The 26,052-nt window shown below is 38.2% G+C and overlaps 1 protein-coding gene across 3 annotated transcripts in view; it reads left to right on the top strand.

The window, feature by feature from the left end:
- Positions 1-26,052, top strand: part of LOC105464410 (ENTH domain containing 1) — a 149,021-nt gene that overhangs the window by 13,004 nt on the left and 109,965 nt on the right. For 2 of the 3 annotated variants that reach the window (XM_011712283.3, XM_011712284.2), the window contains exon 3: positions 17,804-18,046. The exons of the other annotated variant lie outside the window; for it this stretch is intronic. In XM_011712283.3, coding sequence (XP_011710585.2) covers positions 17,804-18,046 — 243 coding nt within the window. The remainder of the gene's footprint in view (positions 1-17,803; positions 18,047-26,052) is intronic. 3 annotated transcript variants of the gene reach the window in all.

The raw sequence follows: 26,052 nt of genomic DNA, 5'->3' as shown, positions 1-26,052 counted from the left end.
ACTTACTGTAGTTCTAAAAGAATCACCAGCTGGATACATTGCTTTAAAGTTAAAGGTACTTCACAGGAAACACTGTCGAGGCTATAGAAGGACATATTGAGCATATCGTTTGAAATGTAACTAACGTAGTGTTTAAAAATAAATTTATTCTGTATTTGCTAACTTTTGGGCTCTTTTATTAGCAAGCATGTTTACTACACTTTGTAACAAGTGGTATTCTCAACACTTGGCATGCATTAATTCATTTAATCTTCACAACAGCCCTTTGAGATGGGAAATGTTATTGGCTCCTTTTTGCTGATGAGGAAACCAAGCTGCAAAGAGGTTGAATAACTCTTCACACAGCTAGTTAGTGGTAGAGACAAGATTGCAATCTAAGCATTTTGGCTCCAGAATACATGTTCTCAACAACTACAGTATATTGTTGAATGAAAGAATTAAGAATGCTATCCTCATCCTGATCATTCTGTTCACTCCTTTACTCCATCCTGTCAGCATGTGTCATGTTTCCAGCTTTGACCAAACATTTAACCAATTACATACAGCAGAATGGAAGGGGCTGAGACTGAACTAATTCTGATCACTATCCTGGGACAAGAATTCAGAAATTTAGCCTTTTTATTAAAAAGTTTTTTAAAAATATACTTTGTTTTTTTAGAGCAGTTTCAGATTCACAGCAAGATTGAGAGGAAAATACTGTGTTCCCAAATACCTTCTTCCTCTGTACATGCATAGCCTCCCCCATCATAAACATCCTCAACCAAAGTGGTACATTTGCTACCGTCGATGAATATATAGTTACATATCATTTTCACCCAAAGTCCATAGCTTACTTTAAGGTGTACTCTTGGTGTTGTACATTTTATAGGTTTGGACAAATGTACAATTACATGTACTCATCATTATAATATCACGCAGAGTAGTTTCACTGCCCTAAAATTTTTCTGTGCTCTGCCTGTTTTTTCCTCCCTCCTTCAGCTCCTGCAACCGTTGATCTTTTTACTGTCTCCATAATTTTTCCTTTTCTAAAATGTCATTTAGTTGGAATCATTCAACATGTACCCTTTCAAGTAGGCTTCTGTCACTGGGCTGGAGTGCAGTGGCATTATCAGAGGTCACTGAAGCCTTGAACTCCTGGGCTTAAGCGACCCTCTCAGAGGAGAATCAGCTTCCAGAGTAGCTGGGACTGTAGGTGCACACCACCACGCCCAGCTCATTTTAAAATTTTTTGTGGAGACAAAGTCTCACTATATTGCCCAGGCTGGTCTTGAATTTGTGGCCTCAAGCAATCCTCCTACCTTGGCTTCCCGAAGTGTTGGTATTATAGGCATGAGCCATTGCGCCCAGCCTCATTTCCTTTTAGCACTTAATAGTAGCCCATTGTCGGGATGAATCACAGTATATTTATCCATTCAGCTACTGAATGTCACCTTGATTGCTTCCAAGTTTTGGCAATTACAAATAAACAACTGTATGAAGTTTTTTATGTGGACAATAATTTTCAACTCCTTTGAGTAAATACCAAGGAACCTGATGTACTCAATTGTATGGCAAGAGTGTTTAGTTTTATAAGAAACTGCCAAACTGTCTTTTAAAGTGGCAGCCCCATTTTGCATTCTCACCAGCAATAATGAGAGTTCCTGATGCTTTACGTCTTTACCAGCACTTGGTGTTGTCAGTGTTCTGAATTTTGGTCATCCTAATAGGTATGTATATAGTATCTCTTATTGTTATTTTAGTGTGCATGTCCCTAATGACGTATGATGTGGAGGATCTTTCATATGCTTACTTGCCATCTGTATATGTGTTTTTTTTTTTTTTTTTGAGATGGAGTCTCGCTCTGTTGCCCAGGCTGGAGTGCAGTGGCGTGATGTTGGCTCACTGCAAGCTCCGCCTCCCGGGTTCATGCCATTCTCCTGCCTCAGCTTCCCAAGTAGCTGGGACTACAGGCACCCTACGCCCAGCTAATTTTTTTGAACTTTTTAGTAGAGATGGGGTTTCACTGTCTTAGCCAGGATGGTCTTGATCTCTTGACCTCATGTTCCACCTGTCTTGGCCTCCCAAAGTGCTGGGATTACAGGTGTGAGCCACTGCGCCCAGCCTGTATATCTTCTTTAATGAGGTGTATGTTAAGGTTTTAGGCCCATTCTTAAGTCAGGTTGTTTGTTTTTATTGTTGAGTTTTAAGAATTCTGTGTATATTTCAGATAACACTCCTTCGTCTCATTTTTTTTTTTTTTTGCAAATATTTTCTCCCAGTCTGTGTCTCATCTTTTCATTTTCTTGACCATGTCTTTTGCATATCAGAAAGTTTAATTTTAATGAATAACACTATACTGCCTCATGGGTAGTGCTAGTACCTTATAATAATAAAATAATTCTGATTTCTTCTTCCCATCCCTTGTATCATTGCTGTTACTTATTTTGCTTATACATAAGCATATGTGTAAGCATGTATAATCACATTGTTGCTGTTATTGTTTTATTAATAAATAATAAGAAAGTTTTTATTTTCACTTATTTCTTTTCTGATGCAGTTCATTTCTTTATGCAGATCTGAGTTTCTGAACTTTATCATTTTCCGTTTCTCTAAAGAATTTCTTTGAACATTTTTTGCAAGGTAGGTTACCGGCAACAAATTCCCTCAATTTTTGTTTGACTAAAAAAGTCTTTATTTCTCCTTCACTTTCTTAGTTTTGGTTTCTGAGAAGTTGAATGTAATTCTTATCTTTGTTCCTGTATACGTAAGGTGTTTTTTTCCTCTGGTTTCTTTCAGGAGTATTTTTTTTTTGAAAAAAATATTTCCATTTATCCTGCTTAATGTTCTCTGAGCTTCCTTGATCTGTGGTTAGTGTATAACATTAATTTGGGGAAATTATCAGTGACTGTTGTTTCAAATATTTCTCCTGTTCCTGTGTCTCTCTCCTTTGTTAATTTCCATTACACATATGTTACACCTTTTATAGTTGTCCCATAGTTCTTTGTTAATTTCCATTACACATATGTTACACCTTTTATAGTTGTCCCATAGTTCTTGGATGTTCTGTTCTTGTTATTTATTGTTGTTGTCATTCAGCTTTTCTCATCGCTTTTCAGTTTTAGTGGTTTCTATTGAGATGTCCTCCAGCTCAAAGATTCTTCCCTCAACTGTGTCCAATCTCCCAGAAAGCCTACCAAAGGCATTCTTCATTTCTGTTACAATATTTTTGATTGCTAGCATTTCTTTTTGATTCTTTCTTAGAATTTCTATCTCTGTGCTTACATTGCTCATCTATGCTGCGTGCTGTCCACATTATCCGTTAGAGCCCTTACATCTTAATCATAGTTATTTTAAATTCCTAGTCTAATAATTCTAATATATTGGCCCTATCTGCACCTGGTTTTGTTGCTTGTTCTGTCTCCTCAAACTGCGATTTTTGCCTTTTAGTATGTCTTGTAATTTTTTCTTGATAGCTGGGCATGAGGTACAATAAGAGGATCTCAGGTAAATAAACTTTTAGTGATGTGGCAGTAAGTTAGGCTTACTGATCTTCCAGATCAGTTAGGCTCTGATAACACCCCATCAGGTTAGGCTTTGGTTAACTAGCTTCTCCTAAGGGCAGAACTTGTTAAGAACAGAATGCTCTGGAAAATTCTGAATGGTTTCTTTTTCCCTCGCCCTGCTAGAAGCACCAGGGGATTTTTCTCCAGTATTTACTGCGAGAACTTGGTCCAGCTCCTTGAGGTAAAACAAAAGTGGGGGAGGCCTGAAGACTTCCCCTGGAGGTTTGATCTCTCAGTTATAGTTCAGGCTTCCCGACCTCAGCACTTTTTTCCTTGGAGGTTTCTGCTCCAGCAAGCCACGATTCTCTGTACTGTATTCGCCTGTCAGTCTCAATGTGGGGCTCAGTGGTTTGCCCTGTGACTACACCTCTCTGATGGGTCCAAGAAGAGTTGTTGATTTTTCTGTATGTTCAGGTTTTTACTTGTTAGAATGGAGTGGCAACTCCAAGTTTTTACATTTTGGATCAGAAGTCAGGTTTATCCTTTTTTATCCGTTTCTAAGTTATTTAGGTGAAGGATGGTACAAGAAGCATACACCATGTACTGTTTATGTTGACTTTAAAAATCCTTCATTAAGTCTAACTAATTTGAAGGTCTTGGGTAAACAGCTAGAAATAGTTGGCAAGGCTGGGTCAGTCTCTTTTATCTTAGGTGAAGGCCCATTACAATTTAAACTCAACCTCACAAGAGTGGGCACCGTAGTTACCACAGGTGATTCCAGGTTCCCAGGTGATCGTCCTGAATCTCGTTAACATTTGCAGGTAGTCTAACATTCTCTCTTTTATGCCTACAGTGTCTGTATGCCTCTGTCACAGTCCATTTATGTACACGTCTTTATCCCTTGCAAAACTCTGAATTTTTCAAGGGCAAGAACAGTGTTCCTAGCACTTAGTACCTTGCCTTGGGGTAGGATCACTCAATACATACTTGATGAATGAATGATTAATACCTTGATATTTTTATTCCTTTAGCAAATTTAAAGCAATTGACTTTTTTTAGAAAGATAAAAAATAGAAATGTCAGAGTTGACTGATACAAAAATTTCCCTTTCTTCACTACAAATTACGTTTTAAAATAGTTTTATGCTAACTACTTTATTGAAATATAATTTACATATTATGAAATACATAAATCTTAAGTGTACAGGTGGATGGATTTTGATGGGTGGAACCATCACCCATAGCACGATAAAGAACATTTTCATCACCTCATCCAGTTCCTTCATCCCTGCTTTCCCTCCTCTCCAGAGGCAACTAGTTTTTGAATTTCTTTAACTGTATAGATTTGTTGCATTTTTTCTTAAAATTTATGTAAATGGAAGCATGTCGTATGTGTTCTTCAGTTTCTGGCTTCTCTAAACATAATGTTTCTGAGAGTAATCCATATTGTTGTATATATCAGAATATAATTTCTTTTTATTGCTGAGTTGTATTCCATTATATGTGCATACCACAGTTTATCCATCTATTGTTGATGGATAATATTTGGGATGCTTATAGCTTTAAGTTATTGTGAATAAAACTCTTATGAACATTCTTGTGCGATATGCATTCGGTTCTCTTTGGTATATCCTGAGGAGTGGAATTTCCGGGTTGTAGAAACCATAAAATATGACTAGAAACTAAAGTTTTCTTAAGTGATTTCACTATTAATATATGAGAATTTGTTGTTCACATCCTTATGAACACTTAGGAATGTTATTATTTTCCATTTAGCCATTTTGATGGGAGTATAATGTTTCAATTTGGTTTTAATTTGCATCTCCCTGAAAAGTTGTTAAGTGCCTTTTCATATGATTTTTGCGCATGAGGACATCTTTTGCCTGTTCAAGTATTGTCTGCTCAAATATTTTGCCTATTTTTAACATTTTATCTTTTTATTATTAATTTCTAGGAATTTTTATATATTTTGGATATGAGTTCTTTGTCAGATAGACATATTATAGATATTTTCTGCCATCCTACAGGCTACAAAAATTCTGTAGCTTGTCTTTTCCATTTTCTAATATTGTCTTAGGATGAGTAGAAGTTTGTCGTTCTGGATGTGAGGGCAATCTGGCTGGCTAGGCAGGAGTCCTTTTCCTCCCTCACCACTCTATGTGTGTCTCTCCTAAAATTGGATTCTTGGTCAAAGAGGATAGAAGAGGATTTTTCTTTGGTTGAGGGTATAGGAGTAGCTGCACTCCCTTTTTAGGACCTCCAAACAAGCTCTCAAGATCTATTTGTAGGAGAACATGGGGTAAAAAAAGTTTTAAGTTGGTAATTTTGATGAAGTTCAATCTATGGTTTTCTTTTATGGTGATATAGTTTGACTGTGTCCCCACCCAAATCTCATCTTGAATTCCCACATCTTGTGGGAGGGACTCTGTGGGAGGAATTGAATCATGGGGGCAGGTCTTTTCTGTGCTGTTCTCATGATAGTGAATAAGTCTCATAAGATCTGGTGTTTTTGTAAGGGGGAGTTTCCCTGCACAAGCTCTCTCTCTTTGCCTGCCTCCATCCACATAAGATGTGACTTGCTCCTCTTTGCCTTCTGCCATGATTGTGAGGCCTCTCTAGCCCTGTGGAACTGTAAGTCCATTAAACCTCTTTGTTTTGTAAATTGCCGAGTCTTGGGTATGTCTTTATCAGCAGCGTGAAAGTGGACTAATACATATGGTTAATGCCTTTTTTACCTTGTCCGAGAAACTTGCCTATCCCAAGGAATATGTTCTCCTATGTTTTCTTCTAGATATTTTATAGTTTTAACTAGGTGTGTGATCCATCAAGAATTAGCTTTTGCGTATATTGTGAGAGATAGAGTTCATTCTTATCTGTATGGTATCCAATTGCTTGAGAATTATTAGATTTTAATAATAGACTATTTCCATATGCATGATCTTGTTTGATCTCCTTAAAGCATCTTGTGAAAAGACAAGAGCAGGTATTTTCTCTTTTACAGAAACTTGGAGGCAAAGCTCAGAGATATTAAGTTATTTAGGTAAGGTTGCATATCCAGTTTACGGCTGAACACAATTAGAACTCATCTAAATAATATATCCTGATATTTAGTCATATGCTATTAGTATACTAAACAGCCTCTCCTAGTTAAGTCTTAAAAATATCCTAATGGGGTTTCACTGAACTACTAGAGTGAACTTAATTAAAATTATCTGAAAAATATCTAATCAAATATGAAAGTTTTAAAATATCATCAAATTATTTACAGAAATTACAGTATTCTTTTAAAACCAATTCAGATTCTAGGAATTGTGTGGATTATAGATTTGTGTGTTTTTTATTCTCAATTAGCTAAGTCATTAAACTGCAATTAATTTTATTTAAATAGACTATTTCATATACATATACACACATACATTTAAATTAAAGGTATAGTTTTAAAAAGAGGGCCACATTTTAAAGAGACAGATTTCAATGTTGTTATTAAAAGTTATGTTAGGCTGAGTGTGGTGGCTCATTCCTGTAATCCCAGCACTGTGGGAGGATTTCCTGAGGTCAGGAGTTCAAGATCAGCCTGGGCAACATAGTGAGACCCTGTCTCTACATTTAAAAAAAAAAAGAAAGAGAAAGAAAGAAAATAAAATTAGCTAGGCATGGCTAATAGGGGGCTGAAGTGGGAAGATAGCTTGAGCCCAAGAGTTTGAGGTTGTAGTGAGCTGTGATTGTGCCACTGCACTCTATCCTGTCTCAAAAAAAAAAAAAAAAAAAAAAGTGATTTTACTAGAAATAGCATTCATTGGTGACATTCCTGTCATTTTAGCTTTTCATTTTCATGATCAGTCACCTAATTTAAGAATGAGGTGCTTCACATTTATACTAATGACTGATTTCTGTATAGGCTGCCTCTCCCATTGTATCCTCCAACACTCACGGATGTGCTCATACCAGTCACCCACCTATTTGCTCACCAGATTTTGAATATCTTGGACTAAGAACAAAGCCTTTAAGCCAGAGTTGAGATATAAATTAAAATATGGAAGGCAGATACTCTGGGAGACATAGTACATTTATTTATATTTACACTAGGCTGTAAATTATTAAGATTTTGTTGGGGTGGGGGGAGGTTGCTTTTTGAGTTTAGATTCTCATAGAAAGAGAGAAAACATCAAGTATTTGGGCCTTGAAAAGGTTTAGACAAAGCGGGAACCCTAGGAGTAGGAGGAAAAAGCAATGTCTGAAGTCTTCCTTTTCAAGGCAACTATAATGAATTGAATAAAGCCAAGATATCTGGAAAAAATACATTCAAGAAAAATAAAATAGAAAATATTTTAAAAATTACTCTAGATGTTGATTAGCCATGTCAAGGCTATAAAGTCAAATAACTAAAATTTGGGGGCATTAATACATTTACAGAAGGGACTGGATTTGGGGTGTATGAGGCAGACAGTTCCTAGTAGTATGATGCAGGGGCCAAGCATCGTCGGAAACAATCTAGCTTAAAAGTGGATCAGACTTAATTTTCAGACTAATGTCAGACATTGAGAGTCAGAATTCTCTAATCAGAGAACCCACCTAATATATGATGGTGGATTAGATTAATAATGTAATTTGGATGCACTTATTGTTGGTGGGTTAATTAACACAGGCTTCTGAGTTTATTTATAGCTTAAGTGAGCAAATGCAATTTCATGTAACAAATATTTTTTATGAACACATAGTTTCCTTTAACAAACATATATTATAGGCTTTAGGTCATCATAAGCCTTGTTGTTAGAAGTTATAGCATTGTGAGTTTAAACCAAAAACTTTTATTTAAAATAGTTGACTATTTAGCCTTGTGTTCCTTTTCAACAAATGACATCCTATTGGTAATCATGATAGTAAGAAGCAAAGCATGAATTCTTTTAAGCTTAAATGTGACCTTTACCCAGCTGGCTAGTCTTCCCATGGAGCTCTTTATTTATTGTACTCACATGGACGACAAAGCACAGTAAACAAAAAAGGGAAAGCAACCAGTTTAGCCCTTTCAGTGCTGCATCAGCAGAATTATTATCTGTTAAGGCTCTCATCAAATGAAATCACTTGTAAGTATATGCTAAGGTCAGTCAAAAAAATTAAAGCCAACCTCCACTTTCTAGTTTATTAGCTTTATGACTTCAGGAAAGTTACTTCATCACCCTAAACCTTACTTTTCTCTTAGGTAAAATTTACCTTAACTCTGAGGATTAGAGATATGTCTGAGAGTTAGTCACGTAGTAGGTTACCCATCAATATTAGTTAATACTATCAGCTCTTGATAGATTTTAACTTTTATTATTTTCATTTCCTAGAACGGATATTCATGTTCAAATAAAGCTCCATTCAGATACTCACTAGGAAGGTCTGTATTTATTTGTTTATTTATTTTAGAAGACAGGATCTCACTCCATTGCCCCAGTCAGAGTGTAATGGTGTGATCACAGCTCACTGCAGCCTCCAACTCCTGGACTCAAGTTTTCTCCTGCCTCAGCCTCCTGAGTAGTGGGGACTACAAATATTTGCCAACATGACTAGCTAATTTTCTTTCTTTCTTTTTAATGTAGAGAAGGGATCTCTGTATGTTGCCCAGGCTGGTCTCAAACTCCTGGCCTCAAGTGATCCTCCCACCTTGGCCTCCCAAAATGTTGGAATTACAGATATGAGCCAGTAGAAAAGGTGGTCTTTTCTACTGTCCTGTAAAATGGTCACCCTCTGCTTGTCCCTAGCACCTTGTCCATATATACATTGTAGCCCTGTCATACTGCCATAATTATTGATTCACACGTTGGCCTCCCTCACTAGGTTTGGAGGGCTGAGGATACTTTATTTGTATCTCAGTTTCTTCTCCTTCTGTGGCGGAGGTGGGAAATCAGCATTTGCTGACAATGGCTGATGGGCCGACTGAATGGCAAGTATGCTATTATAAACCCAAAGAAGGAATTTGTAGCTTTAATATTTTCTCTTCATCCTAAATATTCTTCTATTTTTCTAAGTGTTTCTGGTATAGATTTATTTTTACTTACTTATCTTACTTGGTCTTTGGAGATCTTTTTGACATGAAAATTTATGTCTTTTCTGTAAAATTCTCAGCTCTTGTCTCTGAATATTGTGTTTTTTCTGTTACCTCAATTTTCTTTTGAAACTTCCTCTAGATGAATATTGGGGCCTATAATCTGTTCTTTATGACTTTTAATTAATCTTTTTAATCTTGTTGCCTCTCTGTGCTGTATTTTGAGAGAATTCCTTAGTACCATTCTCCTGTTGGCCGGACACGATGGTTCATGCCTGTAATCCCAGCACTTTGGGAGGTCAAGGCAGGTTGATCACTTGAGGCCAGGAGTTGGAGACCAGCCTGGCCGACATGGCAAAAATACTAAACATTCAAAAATTAGCCAGGCCTGGCGGTGTCTGCCTGTAATCCCAGCCACTAGGGAGGCTGAGGTATGAGAATTACTTGAACCCAGGAGGCGGAGGTTGCAGTGAGCTGAGATTGTGCCACTGCACTCCAGCCTAGGTGGCAGATTGAGACATTGATACTCTGTCTCAAAAATAAATAAATAAACAAATAAATAAATAAAGTACTGTTTTCCAATTACCAAATCTGTCTTCAGCTGTTCTAGTCTGGTTTTTATCTTGGATGTTGAGTTTTTAAAAAAAATCTTAATGACTGCAGTTTTCATTTCTAGGATTTTTAATTGATTCTTTTCATAGCCATCTGTTCTTGTTTCATATCTGCCTTTGTTTTGTTTTATACTTTTATATTCCTTGTTGTCAATGAGTCATGTATTAATGTATTAATCTCTTTATTTAAAATTCTTTGTTAGAGGGTTTTCAAATAATAGAATATATATTCTATAGAAGATCCTATAGAAACACTGATTTCATTTGGTGTGGATTTATATTGTGATTGCTGATTTTTTTTTTTTTTTTTTTTTTTTTTACAATTTTAACTTTTATTTTAGATTCAGGGGGTACATGTGCAGGTTTGTTACCTGGATACACTGCATGATGCTGAAGTTCAGGGTACAATTGATCCCCTCACCCGTGTACTAAACATAGTACTCAATAGTTCGTTTTTCAACTCTTGCCTCCCTTCTCACCTTCCACTTCCAGTAATCCTGTTTCTGGTGTTGCCATCTTTATGTCTATGGGTACCCAATATTTAGCTCCCATTATAAGTGAGAACACACAGTATTTGGTTTTCTGTTCTTGCATGAACTTGCTTAGGATAATGGCCTCCAGCTGCATCCATTTTGCTGCAAAGGACATGATTTCATTCCTTTTTATGGCTGCATAGTATTTCGTGGTATATGTACCACACTTTCTTTATTCAATCCACCATTGATGGGCACCTAGATTGATTCCACATCTTTGCTATTGTGAATATTGCTACAGTGAACATACAAGTGCATGTGTATTTTTGGCAGAATGATTTATTTTCTTTTGGATATATACCTAGTAATGGGATTGCTGGGTTGAAACCAGTTCTCAGTTCTTTGAGGAATCTCCAGATTGCTTTCCACCATGGCTAAACAAATTTACATTCCCACCAGTAGTATACAAGTGTTCCCTTTTCTCCACAGCCTCACCAGCATCTGTTGTTTTTTTGGTTTTTTGATAATAGCCATTCTGACTGGTGTGAGATGGTATCTCATTGTGGTTTTGCTTTGTATTTCTCTGATGATTAGTGACGTGGAGCATTTTTCCTGTGTGTTTTTTGGCCAGTTGTATGTCTTTTGAGAAGTGTCTGTTCATGTCTTTTGCCCATTTTTTAGTTGGGTTGTTTTTTGCTTGTTGAATTGTTTAAGTTCCTTGTAGATTCTGAATATCAGACCTTTGTCAGATGCCTAGTTTCTCCCATTCTATAGGCTGTCTCTTTACACTGATAGTTTCTTTTGCTGTGCAGAAGCTCGTTAGTTGAATTGGTGCCACTTGTCAATTTTTGGTTTTTATTGCAGTTGCTTTTGAGGACTTAGTCATAAATTCTTTCCCAAGTTCAATGTCCAGAACGGTGTTTTCTAGGTTTTCTTCTGGGATTCTTATAATTTGAGGTCTTACATAGATTGCTGATTTCATTGGCTGACTTTCTTAGCATTAGATTTTAAAAATATGCATTTTAAAATTTTAGTTTTTAGACTATTTTGAGTGGGAGGTTTTTTCCCACAATCACTCATGTTCATTTTTTTCCTTTTTTTTTTTTTAAAAAAATAAAATAAAGGTTTTCCAGTTCCCTTTACCCAGGTCTTCTAGACTCCCTCCTGTACAGGCCTTATAAAGGTGGCTTGGGGCACATGCCCTGTGATAATACTAGAATGTTCTAGACCCAGGAGCTGAGCAAGCAGGCGGCTTAGTTTAGTTCCAAGTATTAAGACTGCTTGTGTGTCCTCCTGCTTTTAGATCCACAGCTACAAATAAGTTATATTCCAGGAAGCAGTTGATGGCTATTTTTTTTTCTTCTCCTTTTCTTCCCAGCCTTCTCTCACAAACACTGCCCCCATAACATTAAAGAGTGAGACCAGCTGTGATTTCCTAACACCTGAGGAGCTGAACTCTGGGCTGGCAGATCAAGAGCCCAGCAGCCCTTGGCTTCAGCCTTGCTCACTGCTTTTTCATTTCTCTTATATTTCTGCTTCGTGGGGGTTTTTATCTTGTTTTTGAGACTGGCAGTGTCTATTACTGCTGTGTATTTGGAACAGAACAGGGGGATACTTTGAAGCATGAACTCACTGTGCCAACTTGACTGGAGGGATTTTTTTTTTTTTTTTTGAGATGGAGTTTCACTCTTGTCGCCCGGGCTGGAGTGCAATGGTGTGATCTTGGCTCACTCCAACCGACTGGAGGTTTTCTAACCTGGAAATTTGATCAGATATTTTAGCTACTTCTCCCCTCCCTTCCTACCCCCACCCCATTCCCTGAAGGCATTGTGGAGAGTAGATTGGAAGGAAGACTAAAGCTAAGTAAGTAATTTAGGACACCGCAGGCAACAAATGATCAAGGTCTGAACCAAGATGAAGAGAAGAGAATGGATTTGGAAGATAATTAGTGGGTATAGTCAACAGACATGGATAAGTGAATTTGGGAGGTGTATGTTCATATTTCTAACTTAGAATGGAGATAAAAGTCACCAAGAAAGGAATATGGGAAGAAGGGTAGATTTTGGTAGGGCAGTGAGTCAGGAATAGAGACAGTAGTATTAAGACTTTTACAATTGTTTGAAGCCTCGTACATGTTTTACTAAAGATCTTCTGATACATATTTTTTCTAGCGGTGCATCTCAATGCCCAAGATCTTTGAATTTACCATATTTGCGAATCTCTTTACACGAGGTTCAGCTTTAAATGTATATAGATTTCTCCCTAGCATTTGGAAAACTTTTCCTTAGCATATTCATTCATTTCACAAACATTTCTTAAGTGTCTCTTAAACAAACAAGCATAGTCTGGCCTTCGTGGATGTCACAGTTAATTGGAGGGAAAAGACAGTTACCAAACGGGCAATTGCTAACTGTGAAAGTGCTGTAAAAGACAAGGGTAAGGTACTGTGAGAGTGCATGAAAGCAGGGCCTGGCCAAGTCCGAGGCCCATTCTGCATAGGGCAAAGTGGGAGGGAGTGTTCACTGTCCATGGAAGGCTTTCCCGAAGAAACTGGAGCTGTTCCCTGTCTGGCGCACTCTGCCCTAATGTCTGTGCAGAGCTGGCTGCTTCTTACTATTCAAGACTCAGCCATGTTACCTCTTCTGCAAGACTTTCCACGACCATACCCAAAATTAAAGTCCAGCATATCACCCTACTTTATTTCTTTTTGGAACATTTATTTTTATCTGAAATTATCGTGTTTATTATTGGCTGTTTCAGCCAACTACAATGTAGGTGTCCTTGCCTCTTTTTTTCTGACTTGCAGTGACCTTGCCTCTTTTTTACTGACTTGCACCCCCATTGCTTAGAATACTTCCTGAAATGTAAGTGTTCCAGAAATTATTAACTGACTGCATAAATGAATGTCCTTGGATCTTGATCTCTTGCGTAGTTGCTCTACTAATTTGATTTCCTTGTCCTGTTTTTTGTTTGTTTGGGAGGACTCCTCAAGTTGGTTGTCTACTTGTTCATTTTTCTATCACCTGGATCCTACCCTCACTCCCCTGTCATTCTGTAATTGAGGTTGCCAATTGTAGCATCACACCCTGTGACCATGATGATGGGCATGTGACTGTTTCAAGCTGGGTCTCTTAGAGTCCTTCTCCTGATACTCCAAATTTGAAGGAAGGAAGAGGGAGACTTCTCAGGTGGCAGTGTGAATCTAGAGCTGTTGGTGGCCATAACCATCCAGATAAAAGAAGCCAATCTGTAAGAAGAGAAAATGAAAGCATTTCCTAGAAAAGCAGAGATGGCAGGGAAGAGAAGTCCTGGTAGCTTTCCAGTCTTGGCTTCCTTTGTGCCTGAGGCTCAGTTTCAACCCCTGGTTTTCCCTGGCTTTTGCTTTACCCAGTTCAAATGGAGTTTCTGTCACTTAGAGCCAAAAGATTCCCAATTAAAACTGTATTATAGCTTTATTTTCATTTTAACCCATACCTCATCTAACAACCTTTTTATCTTGATGTGTTTTATATAATATCCTTGGGTATTGATCTGTTGAACTAGTTTAATTTCTGATTTCAGATAATCCATGTTTTCTACTTCCAATTCCATTTCTTTCTTTTGCTGCCTAAGTTTTCTACTTCCAGTACTATTCTTTCTTAGTATGCTGTCCTCCCTGTCTTTTCAGAAACATATTGTTTAGTAGTAAGTAGGTGCTATCTAATTATTACTGTTGTTATTTAACTCATCCTTGAAACAGGTTTATTAGGTTCTTCTTGGATTTTCTCACTTTCAACTTTGATGCTTTTGAACAGCCAGGTTAGTACCTAGTATCTCTAGGATGATAGGAAGCCAGGGTAGTGGGCAGAAGCTCACTTCTGGGTGATTTCTTCCCTGTGTTTGGTGAACTGCTGTGGCCTGATCTTCCTGGTGCTGCTGACTGCTACCTCAGGGTGGGGCTCTGATGGTCTGGGGAGAAGTCCTCCACGATTGCAACTGGCTCTCTGCTTGGTGTAACTGCTTGTCTCTTAGAACTATTGCAGCTGCCCTCAAATCCCACCAATCCACACGACTCCAAGGAGAATATTTCACATCTATTCTATGATTTCTAGTTCTAACTTAATTAGAGCAGTGTTACAAGAAATTATTTCAAGCCAAGCAACTGTCTTAGGCAGCTAAGTTGTAAATTGACTTAGTATATTTCATCAATCTGGTTCCATTTACACTATGTCAAGAAGAAAATTAGCAGCTTTTTGGTAATTTTTTTCTTTATTGATTAATTCACTCAGTAATTTTTTTTTTTTTTTTGAAACTGAGTCTCATGCTGTCACCCAGGCTGGAGAGGCTGGAGTGCCATGACCCAGTCTCAGCTCACTGCAACCTCTGCCTCCTGGGTTCAAGCGTTTGTCATCCCTCAGCCACCTGAGTAGTTGGGATTACAGGTGTGCACCACCGTAGTTGGAATTACAGGTGTGCACCACTGTGCCCAGCTAACTTTTGTGTTTTTAGTAGAGATGGGGTTTCACCATGTTGCCCAGGCTGGTCTCGAACTCCCGGCCTCAAGTGATCCATGCACCTTGGAAACTCAGTAAATATTTACTGAGCATCTACTGTATGCCAGTCACTCTTGGAGACACTGAAAATATCAGTGTTTAAAATGAGACTTCTTTGCCCCTCATGAAGCTTATATTTTTGGTGAGGAAACAAACAATAAATAAGTAAACCAATAAATATATAATACTAGGTAGTGATAAATGCCAAGGTGAAAAATAAAACAGGAGAAAGGAATAGAGAGCAATGAGGGTGGGGCTGTTTTAGAAAGGGTAGGCAGAACAGAGATTCTCTGAGGAGGTGACACTTGAGAAGAGACCTGAGTGAATCAGGGATAGAGCCATACAGAGAGTTCCTGGCAGAAGCAACAGCCAAAATATGGCTCTAACGAGATGAAGAGCTTGGTAGAATTGCAGAGTAAAGCACCAGGGTAGCTAGAGTAGAAGGAATGAGGGGGAAGGTGGAAGGAGATGAGTTCCTGATGTTAAACATGGGAAAACATGTTCTTTGTGCCTCCAAAACCAAGCTTTGTCCATTTTTCAGGGGAAAGATAAGTGTCTGACATATTGTTCCGAAAGGCTAAAATTCATAGCCGACTTCTGTTTATCACATGACACTGAATGGTTTCCCAAAACATTGTGGCAATTCGGGTTAAGGAATGCAAACTGATCATAGGAGGCTAAGGGTGTTTAGAATGATATGATTTGAAGCAGTTATAAAGTTGATTTGGAAGGAAGAAATAACTAAGAAGTGAGATTAGATAAAATAATCTTGGAAAAGATGGCAACTTGAGCAAAAGCTTCTGACACTGTCCACACCAACGCTTAATGAAGTGACCAGCAGTGAGAGAACATTGTTGGCCACTGTCATCTAAATATACCACAAATTTGACCATTTTTCATCACTCCCACTGCTAGTAAATTATAGTTCGAAAACATTAATACTTTAATTCATCATACCTAGAGCCCACAATGAACATACAAGTGGATCATTAGGGACTTTTCAGTTTATTTTTGAAAGGTAGCTTGGGAAGCCATATTTGTGAGTTCATCCCAAGATGGAGAAAGGCAAGTGATTTCCCTTATCGTTTTTTCTAGGAAGAAGATTGAAATAATAGTAATACCTTATATTTGAGTGAGTTATAGGTTACAGTGTACCTTTGTATCTGGGAATTCAACCAGACAGATATTGCTTGTGCTGCTTTTCAGATAGAAGACTCAGGCCCAGATAGACCACCTGACTGACTCAAAGTCACACAGATGGTTAAGGATAGAGCTATCACTATCACTAGAATTCTTGTCTTTGACTGTGCTCTGTCACTCTGCTAAAAAGCAACAAATTGTTTGGATAGGATGTTATGTCAGAGAAAAGCCAATTGCTCTCCCTTTTCTTGCTCCACCCCAACTGTACCCCTATAAGGTAACAGATGTTAACAATATTGTGAGTATGCCATATGTTTGCCTGCCTGCCTGCCTTCCTGTATTCTTGTCTGTCTGTCTGTCTTAGTCTGCTTGTGCTGCTATAACAGAGAACCACAGACTGGGTAATTTAGAAAGAAGAGAAATTTCTTTTTTCATGGTTCTAGAGGCTGGAGAGTCCAGGATCAGGGCACTGGCAGGTTCAGTTGTCTGGTGAGGGCTGCTGTCTGCTTCCAAGATGGCACCTTGATGCTGCATCCTCTGGAAGGGAGGAATGCTGTGTCCTTACGTGACAGAAGGTCCGAAACGGGATGGTGGAAGGCAAGCAAGAGACAAATGCTGTGGGAAGCCTCTTTTATAAGGACCTTTATTCTGTTCACAAAGAAGGTGACCTCATGGCATAATCACCTCTTAAAGGCTCCACCTCTTAATACTATCACATTGGCAGTACTTGAATTTTGGAGGAGATATATTCAAACCACAGTTGTATGTATTTCTCTATCTGCTTCTCTCTTCTGTATACATATATAGTGGCTTCTTTTCCTCTATATGTTACAGCTTCAAATCAAATTGTGTATATTACTTTAAATCTTTAACCATGTGTCCTAGTCATACATCTAGGTCAGTATATCTAGATCCAATTCATATTCCTTCTTTGTATGTCTATATTGTTTGATTATTGCAAAGTATATATTGCTTTTTTTTTTTTTTTTTTTTGAGACAGAGTCTAGCTCTCGCTCTGTTGCCAGGCTGGAGTGCAGTGGTGCAATCTCGGCTCACTGCAACCTCTGCCTCCTGGGTTCAAGTCATTCCCCTGTCTCAGCCTCCTGAGTAGCTGGGACTACAGGCACATGCCACCATGCCCAGCTAGTTTTTTGTATTTTAGTAGAGACGAGGTTTCACCATACTGGCCAGGATGGTCTTGATTTCCTGACTTTGTGATCCGCCCGCCTCGGCCTCCCAAAGTGCTGGGATTATAGCCATGAGCCACCGCACCCGGCCATACATTGCTTTTAAAAGGAAAATCCAATAATGTATTTAAAGTGAAAAATGTAATGCCAGTATATAATTTTATCATATATTAATGACCTATTTACCTTTTAAAGTATAAGAAAAGGAATATACTTATCAGCAGTTCTTTATTTGCTGCAGGTTTTTTCACTGCTGACATTTTTACTTTTTAAAAAATTTCTGTAGAATAAGAATTAATTATAGCCTTAACTAGTATTTCCTTTTCTAAGCAGATTCAATGTATTTTTCAGGTTACTATGTCCGGGAAAAATCTAAGCAAGTCATCACATTGCTGATGGATGAACAATTGCTGTGTAAAGAGAGGGAAGTGGCATGTCGGACTAGACAGCGTACCTCCTACTCTATGTTGTTTTCTAAAAGACCACTTGGTTCAAGTAGCTCACTGACAGCGCGTACTTCTGCCCCTACATCAGATATTTCTGCTTCAGAGAAGAAGTGTAAGCTTCCTAAGTTTGGAAGGCTACGTAATAAAAGTACGTATATGACCATTGGCCTAAAATGCAACAGGTATCATTAAAAATGATTTAAAAATATAAAATACTACGTTTTAGTACTAAATTATTAATATCATTTAGTACTACTATTACCATATTAGGCTTCATACTATAGAAAACAATGATGAAGCATATTCAATAGATTTTATGACATATTTTAGTTTATTTATTTCTTAGCTTTATTTCTTTGCTTTATTTATTTATTTTTGAGATGGAATCTTGCTCTGTCTCCTAGGCTGGAGTGCAGTGACAAGATCTCGGCTCACTGCAACCTCTGCCTCCCGGGTTCAAGCAATTCTCCTGCCTCAGCCTCCTGAGTAGCTGGGATTACAGGCTCCTATCACCATGCCCAGCTAATTTTTGTATTTTTAGTAGAGACAGGGTTTCAGCATGTTGCCCAGGTTGGTCTCGAACACCTGACCTCAAGGGATCCTCCTGCCTTGGCCTCCCAAAGTGCTGGGATTATAGGCATGAGCCACTGTGCCCGGCCCAATTTTATGACTGTTTTCTGAATGCAGTTATCTTTGATTCAAATAAAATGTTTTTGAGCTTTTAAGCTATTAAACTAGTGACTACGCTATTTGGCATCGTGATTCAATTTTAAGATTTTTATCCTTAACTGGAAAGTGAAGGACTACAGTTTTCTAACACTAGGTGTCTGGATATGTGTGTATGAGGTCTCTTTGATCCTATAATATAAATCAAATAATTGACATTTTCTAAAGTGTGCTTCAGAATCCTAAAAGTGCTCTAAAAATTCTTCTAGGACAATACCTTGTACTCTTTCCTTTGCTTAAAACTTTAAATATGGACTGCTGAACTTTTATAAAAAAAGGATATATTTATAATGTTATAATAGACATCAGTAGAAAAATACTATCTTCTTTTCTACCAAATTTGCTAAAACTTAAAAAAAATATCATTTTCCTCTAACTTCTCCAGTAGAAACCCTGTTGATAAATTGTCTATGAGGAATGGACAGCTTGAGGAAGCCAGAATATCAGTGAAATGTGACTTAGAGAACTGTCCCTTTGTATTCAGTACAAATAGATAATTCCAACTGTCAGTTAAGTGCAAAAATGTAACAGTGTCACTAGTAATACCAACACATGTTAATCTTGCTAACAATCATTCAAGTACTTTTCTGACTTAATCAAGAGTTTCCAATGTTCACCCAATGGGACATTGAGTGAACATCCATATTTGGAATTGGAGAGAGACATTATAAGAGGGTAGCCATTGTAAGTATAGTAGCAAATACTACCTACCTGCTTCTAAAAGTGGTGGAATTTCTTTCTTTAGGGGATCTGATTCTTTTGAAATAAATCTCCAAAAGAGACAGCCACTCATTTTGAAATTTTTCTCATGGGAGCCTTTAATTCAAACTGATGCTAAAAACAGAGTAACAGAGAAGAAGAACCAATTATGACTCATCCAGAGTTTCTTCCCCACTTATGCTTCTTCGATGTTACCTTTCTTACTCTTCCTTCTTCCTTTCTTTTCTCAATTCTTTCTTCTTTCATTGTAAATACATAATTATTGAATTTATTTAAAATTTGGATATTCAGCAGAACTTTGGAGCTATAGGAGTGAATAAAATAAATGTTCTTTTATCATGGAACTAATATTCTAGTGATAGAGAGTAGGATGTCTCTGTCAGAAGCACAAAATGTGTCAGATAATAACGAGTCCCATAAAGAAAAGGAAAGCAGGGTCAGGGAACAGAGAGTGACAGGGATGGGTTTATTTTAGGTCATGTGATGAGGGAAGGGCTTTTGGAGGAAGTGAATCTTTAAACAGACCTGAATGAAGTGAGGGAGCAGCCCATGTACAGGCGTACCTCGATCGATTGCATTTTGCTTTATTACGCTTCACAGATAACGCATATTTTACAAATTGAAGGTTTGTGGCAACCCTGCACCCAGGAAGTTTATTGGCGTCATTTTTCTGATAGCATGTGCATACTTTGTGTCTGTGTCACATTTTGGTAGTTCTTGCAATGTTTTTAACTTTTTCCTTATTATTATATGTGTCATGGTGATCTATGATCAGTGATCTTAGCTGTTACTGTTATAATTGTTTTGGGGTACCGCAAACCATAACTGTAGAAGACCAGTGAACTTATTGATAGATGTCATGTGTGTTCTGGCTGCTTTACTGATCTCCATCTCTCTCTCTCCTTGGGTCTCCCTAGTCCCTGAGAGTCAACAATATTGAAATTAAGCCAATTAATAACCCCACAATGACCTGTAAGTGTTCAAGTGTTCAAGGAAGAGTCACAGGTTTCTCACTTTAATTCAAAAGCTAGAAATGATTAAACTTAGTGAGGAAGGCATGTTGAAAGCTGAAATAGGCTGAAAGGTAGGCCTCTTTTGCCAAACAGTTAGCTAAGTTATGAATGTAAAGGAAAAATTCTGGAAGGAAATTAGAAGTGCTGTTCCAGCGAATACAGGAATGGTAAGAATGGGAAACAGCCTTTGCTGATATGGAGAAAGGTTGCATGGTCTGGATAGAAGATCAAACTAGCCCCAGTATCCCTTAAGCCAAAGCCTAATCCAGAACAAGGTTCTGTCTTTAATTCTGCAAAGACTAAGAGAGATGAGGAAACTGCAGAAGAAAATCTTGAAGCTAGCGGAGGTTGGTTCATGAGGTTTAAGGAAAGCAGCTGTCACCATAACATACAAGTACAAAGTGAAGCAGCAAGTACTGATGGAGAAGCTGTAGCAAGTTATCCAGAAGATCTAGCTAAGGTAATTGATGAAGGTGGCTACCCTAAACAGATTTTTAATGTGGATGAAATAGCCTTTTGTTGGAAAAAGATGCCGTCTGGGACTCTCATAGCTAGAGAGAAGTCAATGCCTGGCTTCAAAGCTTCAAAGGACAGGTGACTCTCTTTTTAGGGACTAATGCAACTGGTGACTTTAAGTTGAAGCCAACTGCTCGTTCATCATTCCAAAAATCCTAGTGCCCTTAAGATTTCTTTAAAAATATTGCTGCTCATTGACAATGCACCTGGTCACCCAAGAGTTCTGATGGAGATGTACAAGGAGATTAATGTTGTTTTCATGCCTGCTAACACACAGTGTTTATTCTTCAGCCCATGGATCAAGGAGTGATTTCAACTTTCAAGTCTTATTACTGAAGAAATACATTTCATAAAGCTATATCTTCCATAGATAGTGATTCCTCTGATAGATCTGAGCAAAGTAAATTAAAAACCTTCTGGAAAAGATTCACCATTCTAGATGCCATTAAGAACATTTGTGATTCATGGGAGGAAGCCACAATTTCAACATTAACAGGAATTTGAAAGAAGTGGATTCCAACCCTCATGGATGACTTTGAGGGGTTCAAGACTTCAGTGGAGGAAGGAACTGCAGATGTGGTGGAAATAGCAAGAGAACTAGAATTAGAACTGGAGCCTGAAGATGTGACTGGATTGCTGCAATCTCATGATCAAACTTGAACAGATGAAGAGTTACTTCTTATGGATGAGCAAAGAAAGTGGTTTCTTGAGATGAAATCTACTCCTGTGAAGATGCTGTGAACTTGTTGCAGTGTCAACAAAGAATTCAGAATATTACATAAACTTAGTAGATAAAGCAGTGGCAGGATTAGAGAGGACTCTAATTTTGAAAGAAGTTCTGTGGGTAAAATGCTATCAAAGAGCATCGCATGCTACAGAGAAATCTTTTGTGAAAGGAAGAGTCAGTTGATGTTGCAGGCTTTATTGTTGTCTTACTTTAAAAAATTGCCACAGCTTTCCCAACCTTCAGCAGCAACTACCCTGATCTATCAGCAGCCCTCAACATGGAGACAGAACCCTCCACCAGCAAAAAGATCATGACTCACTGAAGGCTCAGATAATTGTTAGCCTTTTTAAATTAGCAATAAAGTATTATTTAAGTTATGTATATGTATTTTTTAGGCAACATGGTATTGCATACTAAGTCTACTAAGTAGACTGCAGTCTAATGTAAACATAACTTTTATACGCACCGAGAAACAAAAAAGTTTGTGTGAGTCGCTTTACTGGAATATTTGCTTTATTGCAGTAATGTGGAACCCAACCCACCACAGTATCTTCAAGGTGTGCCTGTATATCAGGCAGAGGGAACAGCAGGGCAGATGCTCTGAAACTGGAGCGAACTTGGCCTTGTTAATTGTAAGCTTAGGAAATGAATCCCTAAATTAATACAGAAGTAACTCAACTCTGATTTTATGATTCATGCAAGAAATTCTAGTTTATTGTTTTGTAGTCACAGATTGCATTTTTTTTTTTTTTTTTTTTTTTTTTGAGCCCGAGTTTCACTCCTGTTGCCCAGGCTGGAGCGCAATGGCATGATCTCGGCTCACTGCAACCTCTGCCTCCTGGGTTCAGGTGATTCTCCTGCCCCAGCCTTCCAGAGTAGCTGGGATTACAGGCGTGCGCCACCGTACCTGGCCCCACAGATTGCATTTTTAAACCTAAAATGATATTCTCCATCTTTATGACATGTCTCATTCACTACACTGAGCTATGAATGACTTGACTATTTTAAAAAAGTGAATCCACCTTCAAATGAAGTTTTGCTACGATTTATTATTTTTTACTACTACAAACACATATTGAGTGTCTGGCTCACTATAATGCCAGACATGTTCTAAGCCCGGTAAGTAAATTGGCTGTATTTCTGCTCTAATGGAGGTTATAGCTTGTGATGTACTATGTGCTTTTTCTTTTCCTTTTCTTTTTTCTTTTTCTTCTGAGACAGGGTCTTGATCTGTCACCCCGGCAGGAGCGCAGTGGTGTGATAATGACTCACTGCAGTCTTGAACTACTGGACTCAAGTAATCCTCCTGGCTTAGCCTACCAAGTAGCTGGGACTACCGGCACACACCACCACACCCAGCTGACTTGAAAAAATATTTGTTCGAGACAAGATCTTGCTACCACATTCTTCTAAGTCTGTTTCTCGAAAAGATACTCTAAAAAAGCTTTAGTCAATGATGGCATCATTATAGTAAATCTATAGTAAGAATACCATTTAAAGCGAACAGTGAATGTTTGGATGTAAAATCTTTAGTAAATTTGTTTTAAAATCTGTTATTTTTATTTCATTTATCTGCTTTCTATATGAATACATCCTAGATATACAGATGTGTGTGTTTGTGTCCAAAAAAGAGTAATTAGATTAAGTAAACTTGGCAATACTAACCAATTCTATGTAGGCATTTGAATCTGAAGGTGTATTTTAAAGGAAGAAAGAAAACTGACAGTTTGGAGTTGGGGTAGGAAAAAATAAGAAATTGAAGGGATATTCTTTTTTTTTTTTTTTTTTTTTGAGATGAAGTTTCACTCTGTTGCCCAGGCTGGAGTGCAATGGAGCAACCTTGGCTCACCGCAACCTCTGCCTCCCAGGTTCAAGTGATTCTCCTGTCTCAGCCTCCCGAGTAGCTGGGATTACAGGCACGTGTCACCACTCCTGGCTAATTTTGTATTTTTAGTAGAGACAGGGTTTCTCCATGTTGGTCAGACTGGTCTTGAACCCCTGACCTCAGGTGATCTGCCTGCCTCTGCCTCCCAAAATGCTGAGATTACAGTCATGAGCCACCACGTCCGGTCATGAGGGGGACATTCTTAATGTGACAGGAGAAGTAGCAAATTAAAACTCAAAGAGCAGTAGCTAAGTTAGAATGAGATGCATCCACAAGTTATGACAGTAGACGCCACAAAAATGCTAGCTGCTTAAACATACAAATTTATTTCTCTCTTCTGAAATACTCCCTTGTAGGTATTCTATGACTGATATGGCTCTCCACAGTGTTGGCTTCAGGGCTATTTTTGAGTCTTGTTGCTCCACCAAACTCAGCGTTTAAATTCCACTTCATGGTCCACTTCCACTTTTTGAGTCATAGCTGCTTGAGCTCCCACCGTCACATCTGCCTTCTAGCCAGTAGAAAGGAAGGGAGATTGAAAATGTGAATGTCTCTTCCCTTTTTTATTTTTTTGTCCTTTTTTTTTTTTTTAACAAGAACACTTATTAAAAGTTGCTTATAACATTTTAGCTCACACATTATTGTTTAGTACTTAGTCCCACTGACACTCCTAGCTACAAAGGAGGTTGAGAAATATCATCCGCCCAGATGAAAGTTAAAAGATTCTGTTATTAAGGAAGATGGAGAGAATAAATGCTGGGGATCACAAATCGTTTCTACAATAGTGGGAAAGAATACAAGCAAGACACAGATTAAGCATGGTAATATATAGTTGTCTGACTAAATGGAATAAAAATATAAATTTGAATATGTAAAACAGTAGGGACAGATAGCTGAGAGTACTCAGAGCAATTCATAAATGACCTAATAAACTCAATTTGATATGAGTAGCAACTAGGAACCATTGTAGGCCTTGGAGAACAGAAGGGATGTTTAGCTTAGTCACAGAACTGAGCTTCCTTATTACTGAAAACAGCTGTTTGTGGAAGATAATTCTTTTTGCTTTGTGTAGAAATGAAGGAGATACAAATTGAACGAAGCTTGTAAGAGATAGTTGTTTCAATCCAGGCATCCAGGACCTGCTCCTAGGGTTATAGAAATGAGGAAACAGTAATGTTTAAAGATAGACTGTAGAGAAGCAATGGGGGTAAGTGGATGATGTATTGGAGAAGAAAGAAACTGAAATTGACTAACCTTTGCATTAGAGAAAATGGAGACAAGTGATGATATCATACAGGTAAATTTTCATTAGAAGGAGTCTAAAGATGTCTCTAAGTTATTTAGTTACAGCGAAATGTAAAATTGAATGCAGGAAATGTGATTTCCAGCCTTCAAGACCTAGAGCTGAAACAGCTGTGCCTCCCTTCTTTATGGTGAATCAGCGAGGGAAAAGAGGCACTTTAAAGAAGGTGTTATATACACATCGCCACTTCTATTTCTTTTTTTTTCTTTTCTTGGATGTTTTCCCAAGTTTTAATTCTAGTAGCTAGCTTGGGTGGTTTTTGTTTAGATGCTTCTGATGTGTGAAAGAAGAGATGGGCTGAAGGATCATTGCTGCTTGATGGCAAGACAGAACAATATAAAAAGGACAGTTATAACTCAGCTCTACTGTCAGGCCATTTTTGTAGAGGCAACAGTTATTATGAAAAGGATCTCCAGAGGCACTACTTACAGCCAGACCAGCAGAACTTTACCTGTGTTGGTTATCTGATCTTCCATAAAGAGCTCTTCACTAGCATCATTCTTTGCAACAGAACTTTACCTGTATTAAGGATTACTCTGGTCTGTGTCAAATGTAATGGCATTCTATATAATGGAAAAATTTCCCTGAAAACTATCATTGCTGTTGAACCAAAATTATACAGTAGGTCCTTGAATAACATCCTTTTGTTCAATGTTGTTATAACTGATGAGAAAAACATCAATTCCCGGCCGAGGCCCCTGTCTGTATGGAGTTTGCACACTCTTCCCCGTCTGCGTGGGCTTTCTCCATGTTCTCTGCTTTTCTCCCACTTCCCAAGGATGTGCACAGCAGGTGAATCGGCATGTCTGAATGGTCCCTGTCCAGGTGAGTGTGGAGTGGGTGTGAGTGCACCCTGCAATGAAGCAGCGTCCCTGTCCAGGGCTGGTTCCCACCTTGTGACCTGAGCTTCCAGGATGGGCTCCAGCCACCTGTGACCCTGAAGGGAGCAGATAATCATCTTGTTTTTACTAATCTTCCTTAAATGTATGTATAGCTCACATTTATTTCAATGTTTAATAATAAAAGTGGGCCAACCTCAGTGGCTCATGCCTGTAATTCCCGCACTTTGGGAGGCCAAGGCAGGCGGATCACTTGAGGCCAGGAGTTCAAGACCAGCCTGGCTGACATGGTGAAACCCCGTCTCTAGTAAAAATACAAAAATTAGCAAGGCATGATGGCGGTTGCCTGTAGTCATAGCTACTCAGGAGGCTGAGGCAGGAGAATTACTTGAACCTGGGAGGCAGAGATTGCAGTGAGCTGAGAT

This window comes from Macaca nemestrina, chromosome 15 (genome assembly GCF_043159975.1).
Source record: "Macaca nemestrina isolate mMacNem1 chromosome 15, mMacNem.hap1, whole genome shotgun sequence".
Taxonomy (NCBI): domain Eukaryota; kingdom Metazoa; phylum Chordata; class Mammalia; order Primates; family Cercopithecidae; genus Macaca; species Macaca nemestrina.
Note: the sequence above shows the minus strand (reverse complement) of the source record. Positions and strands in the feature narration are given on the sequence as shown.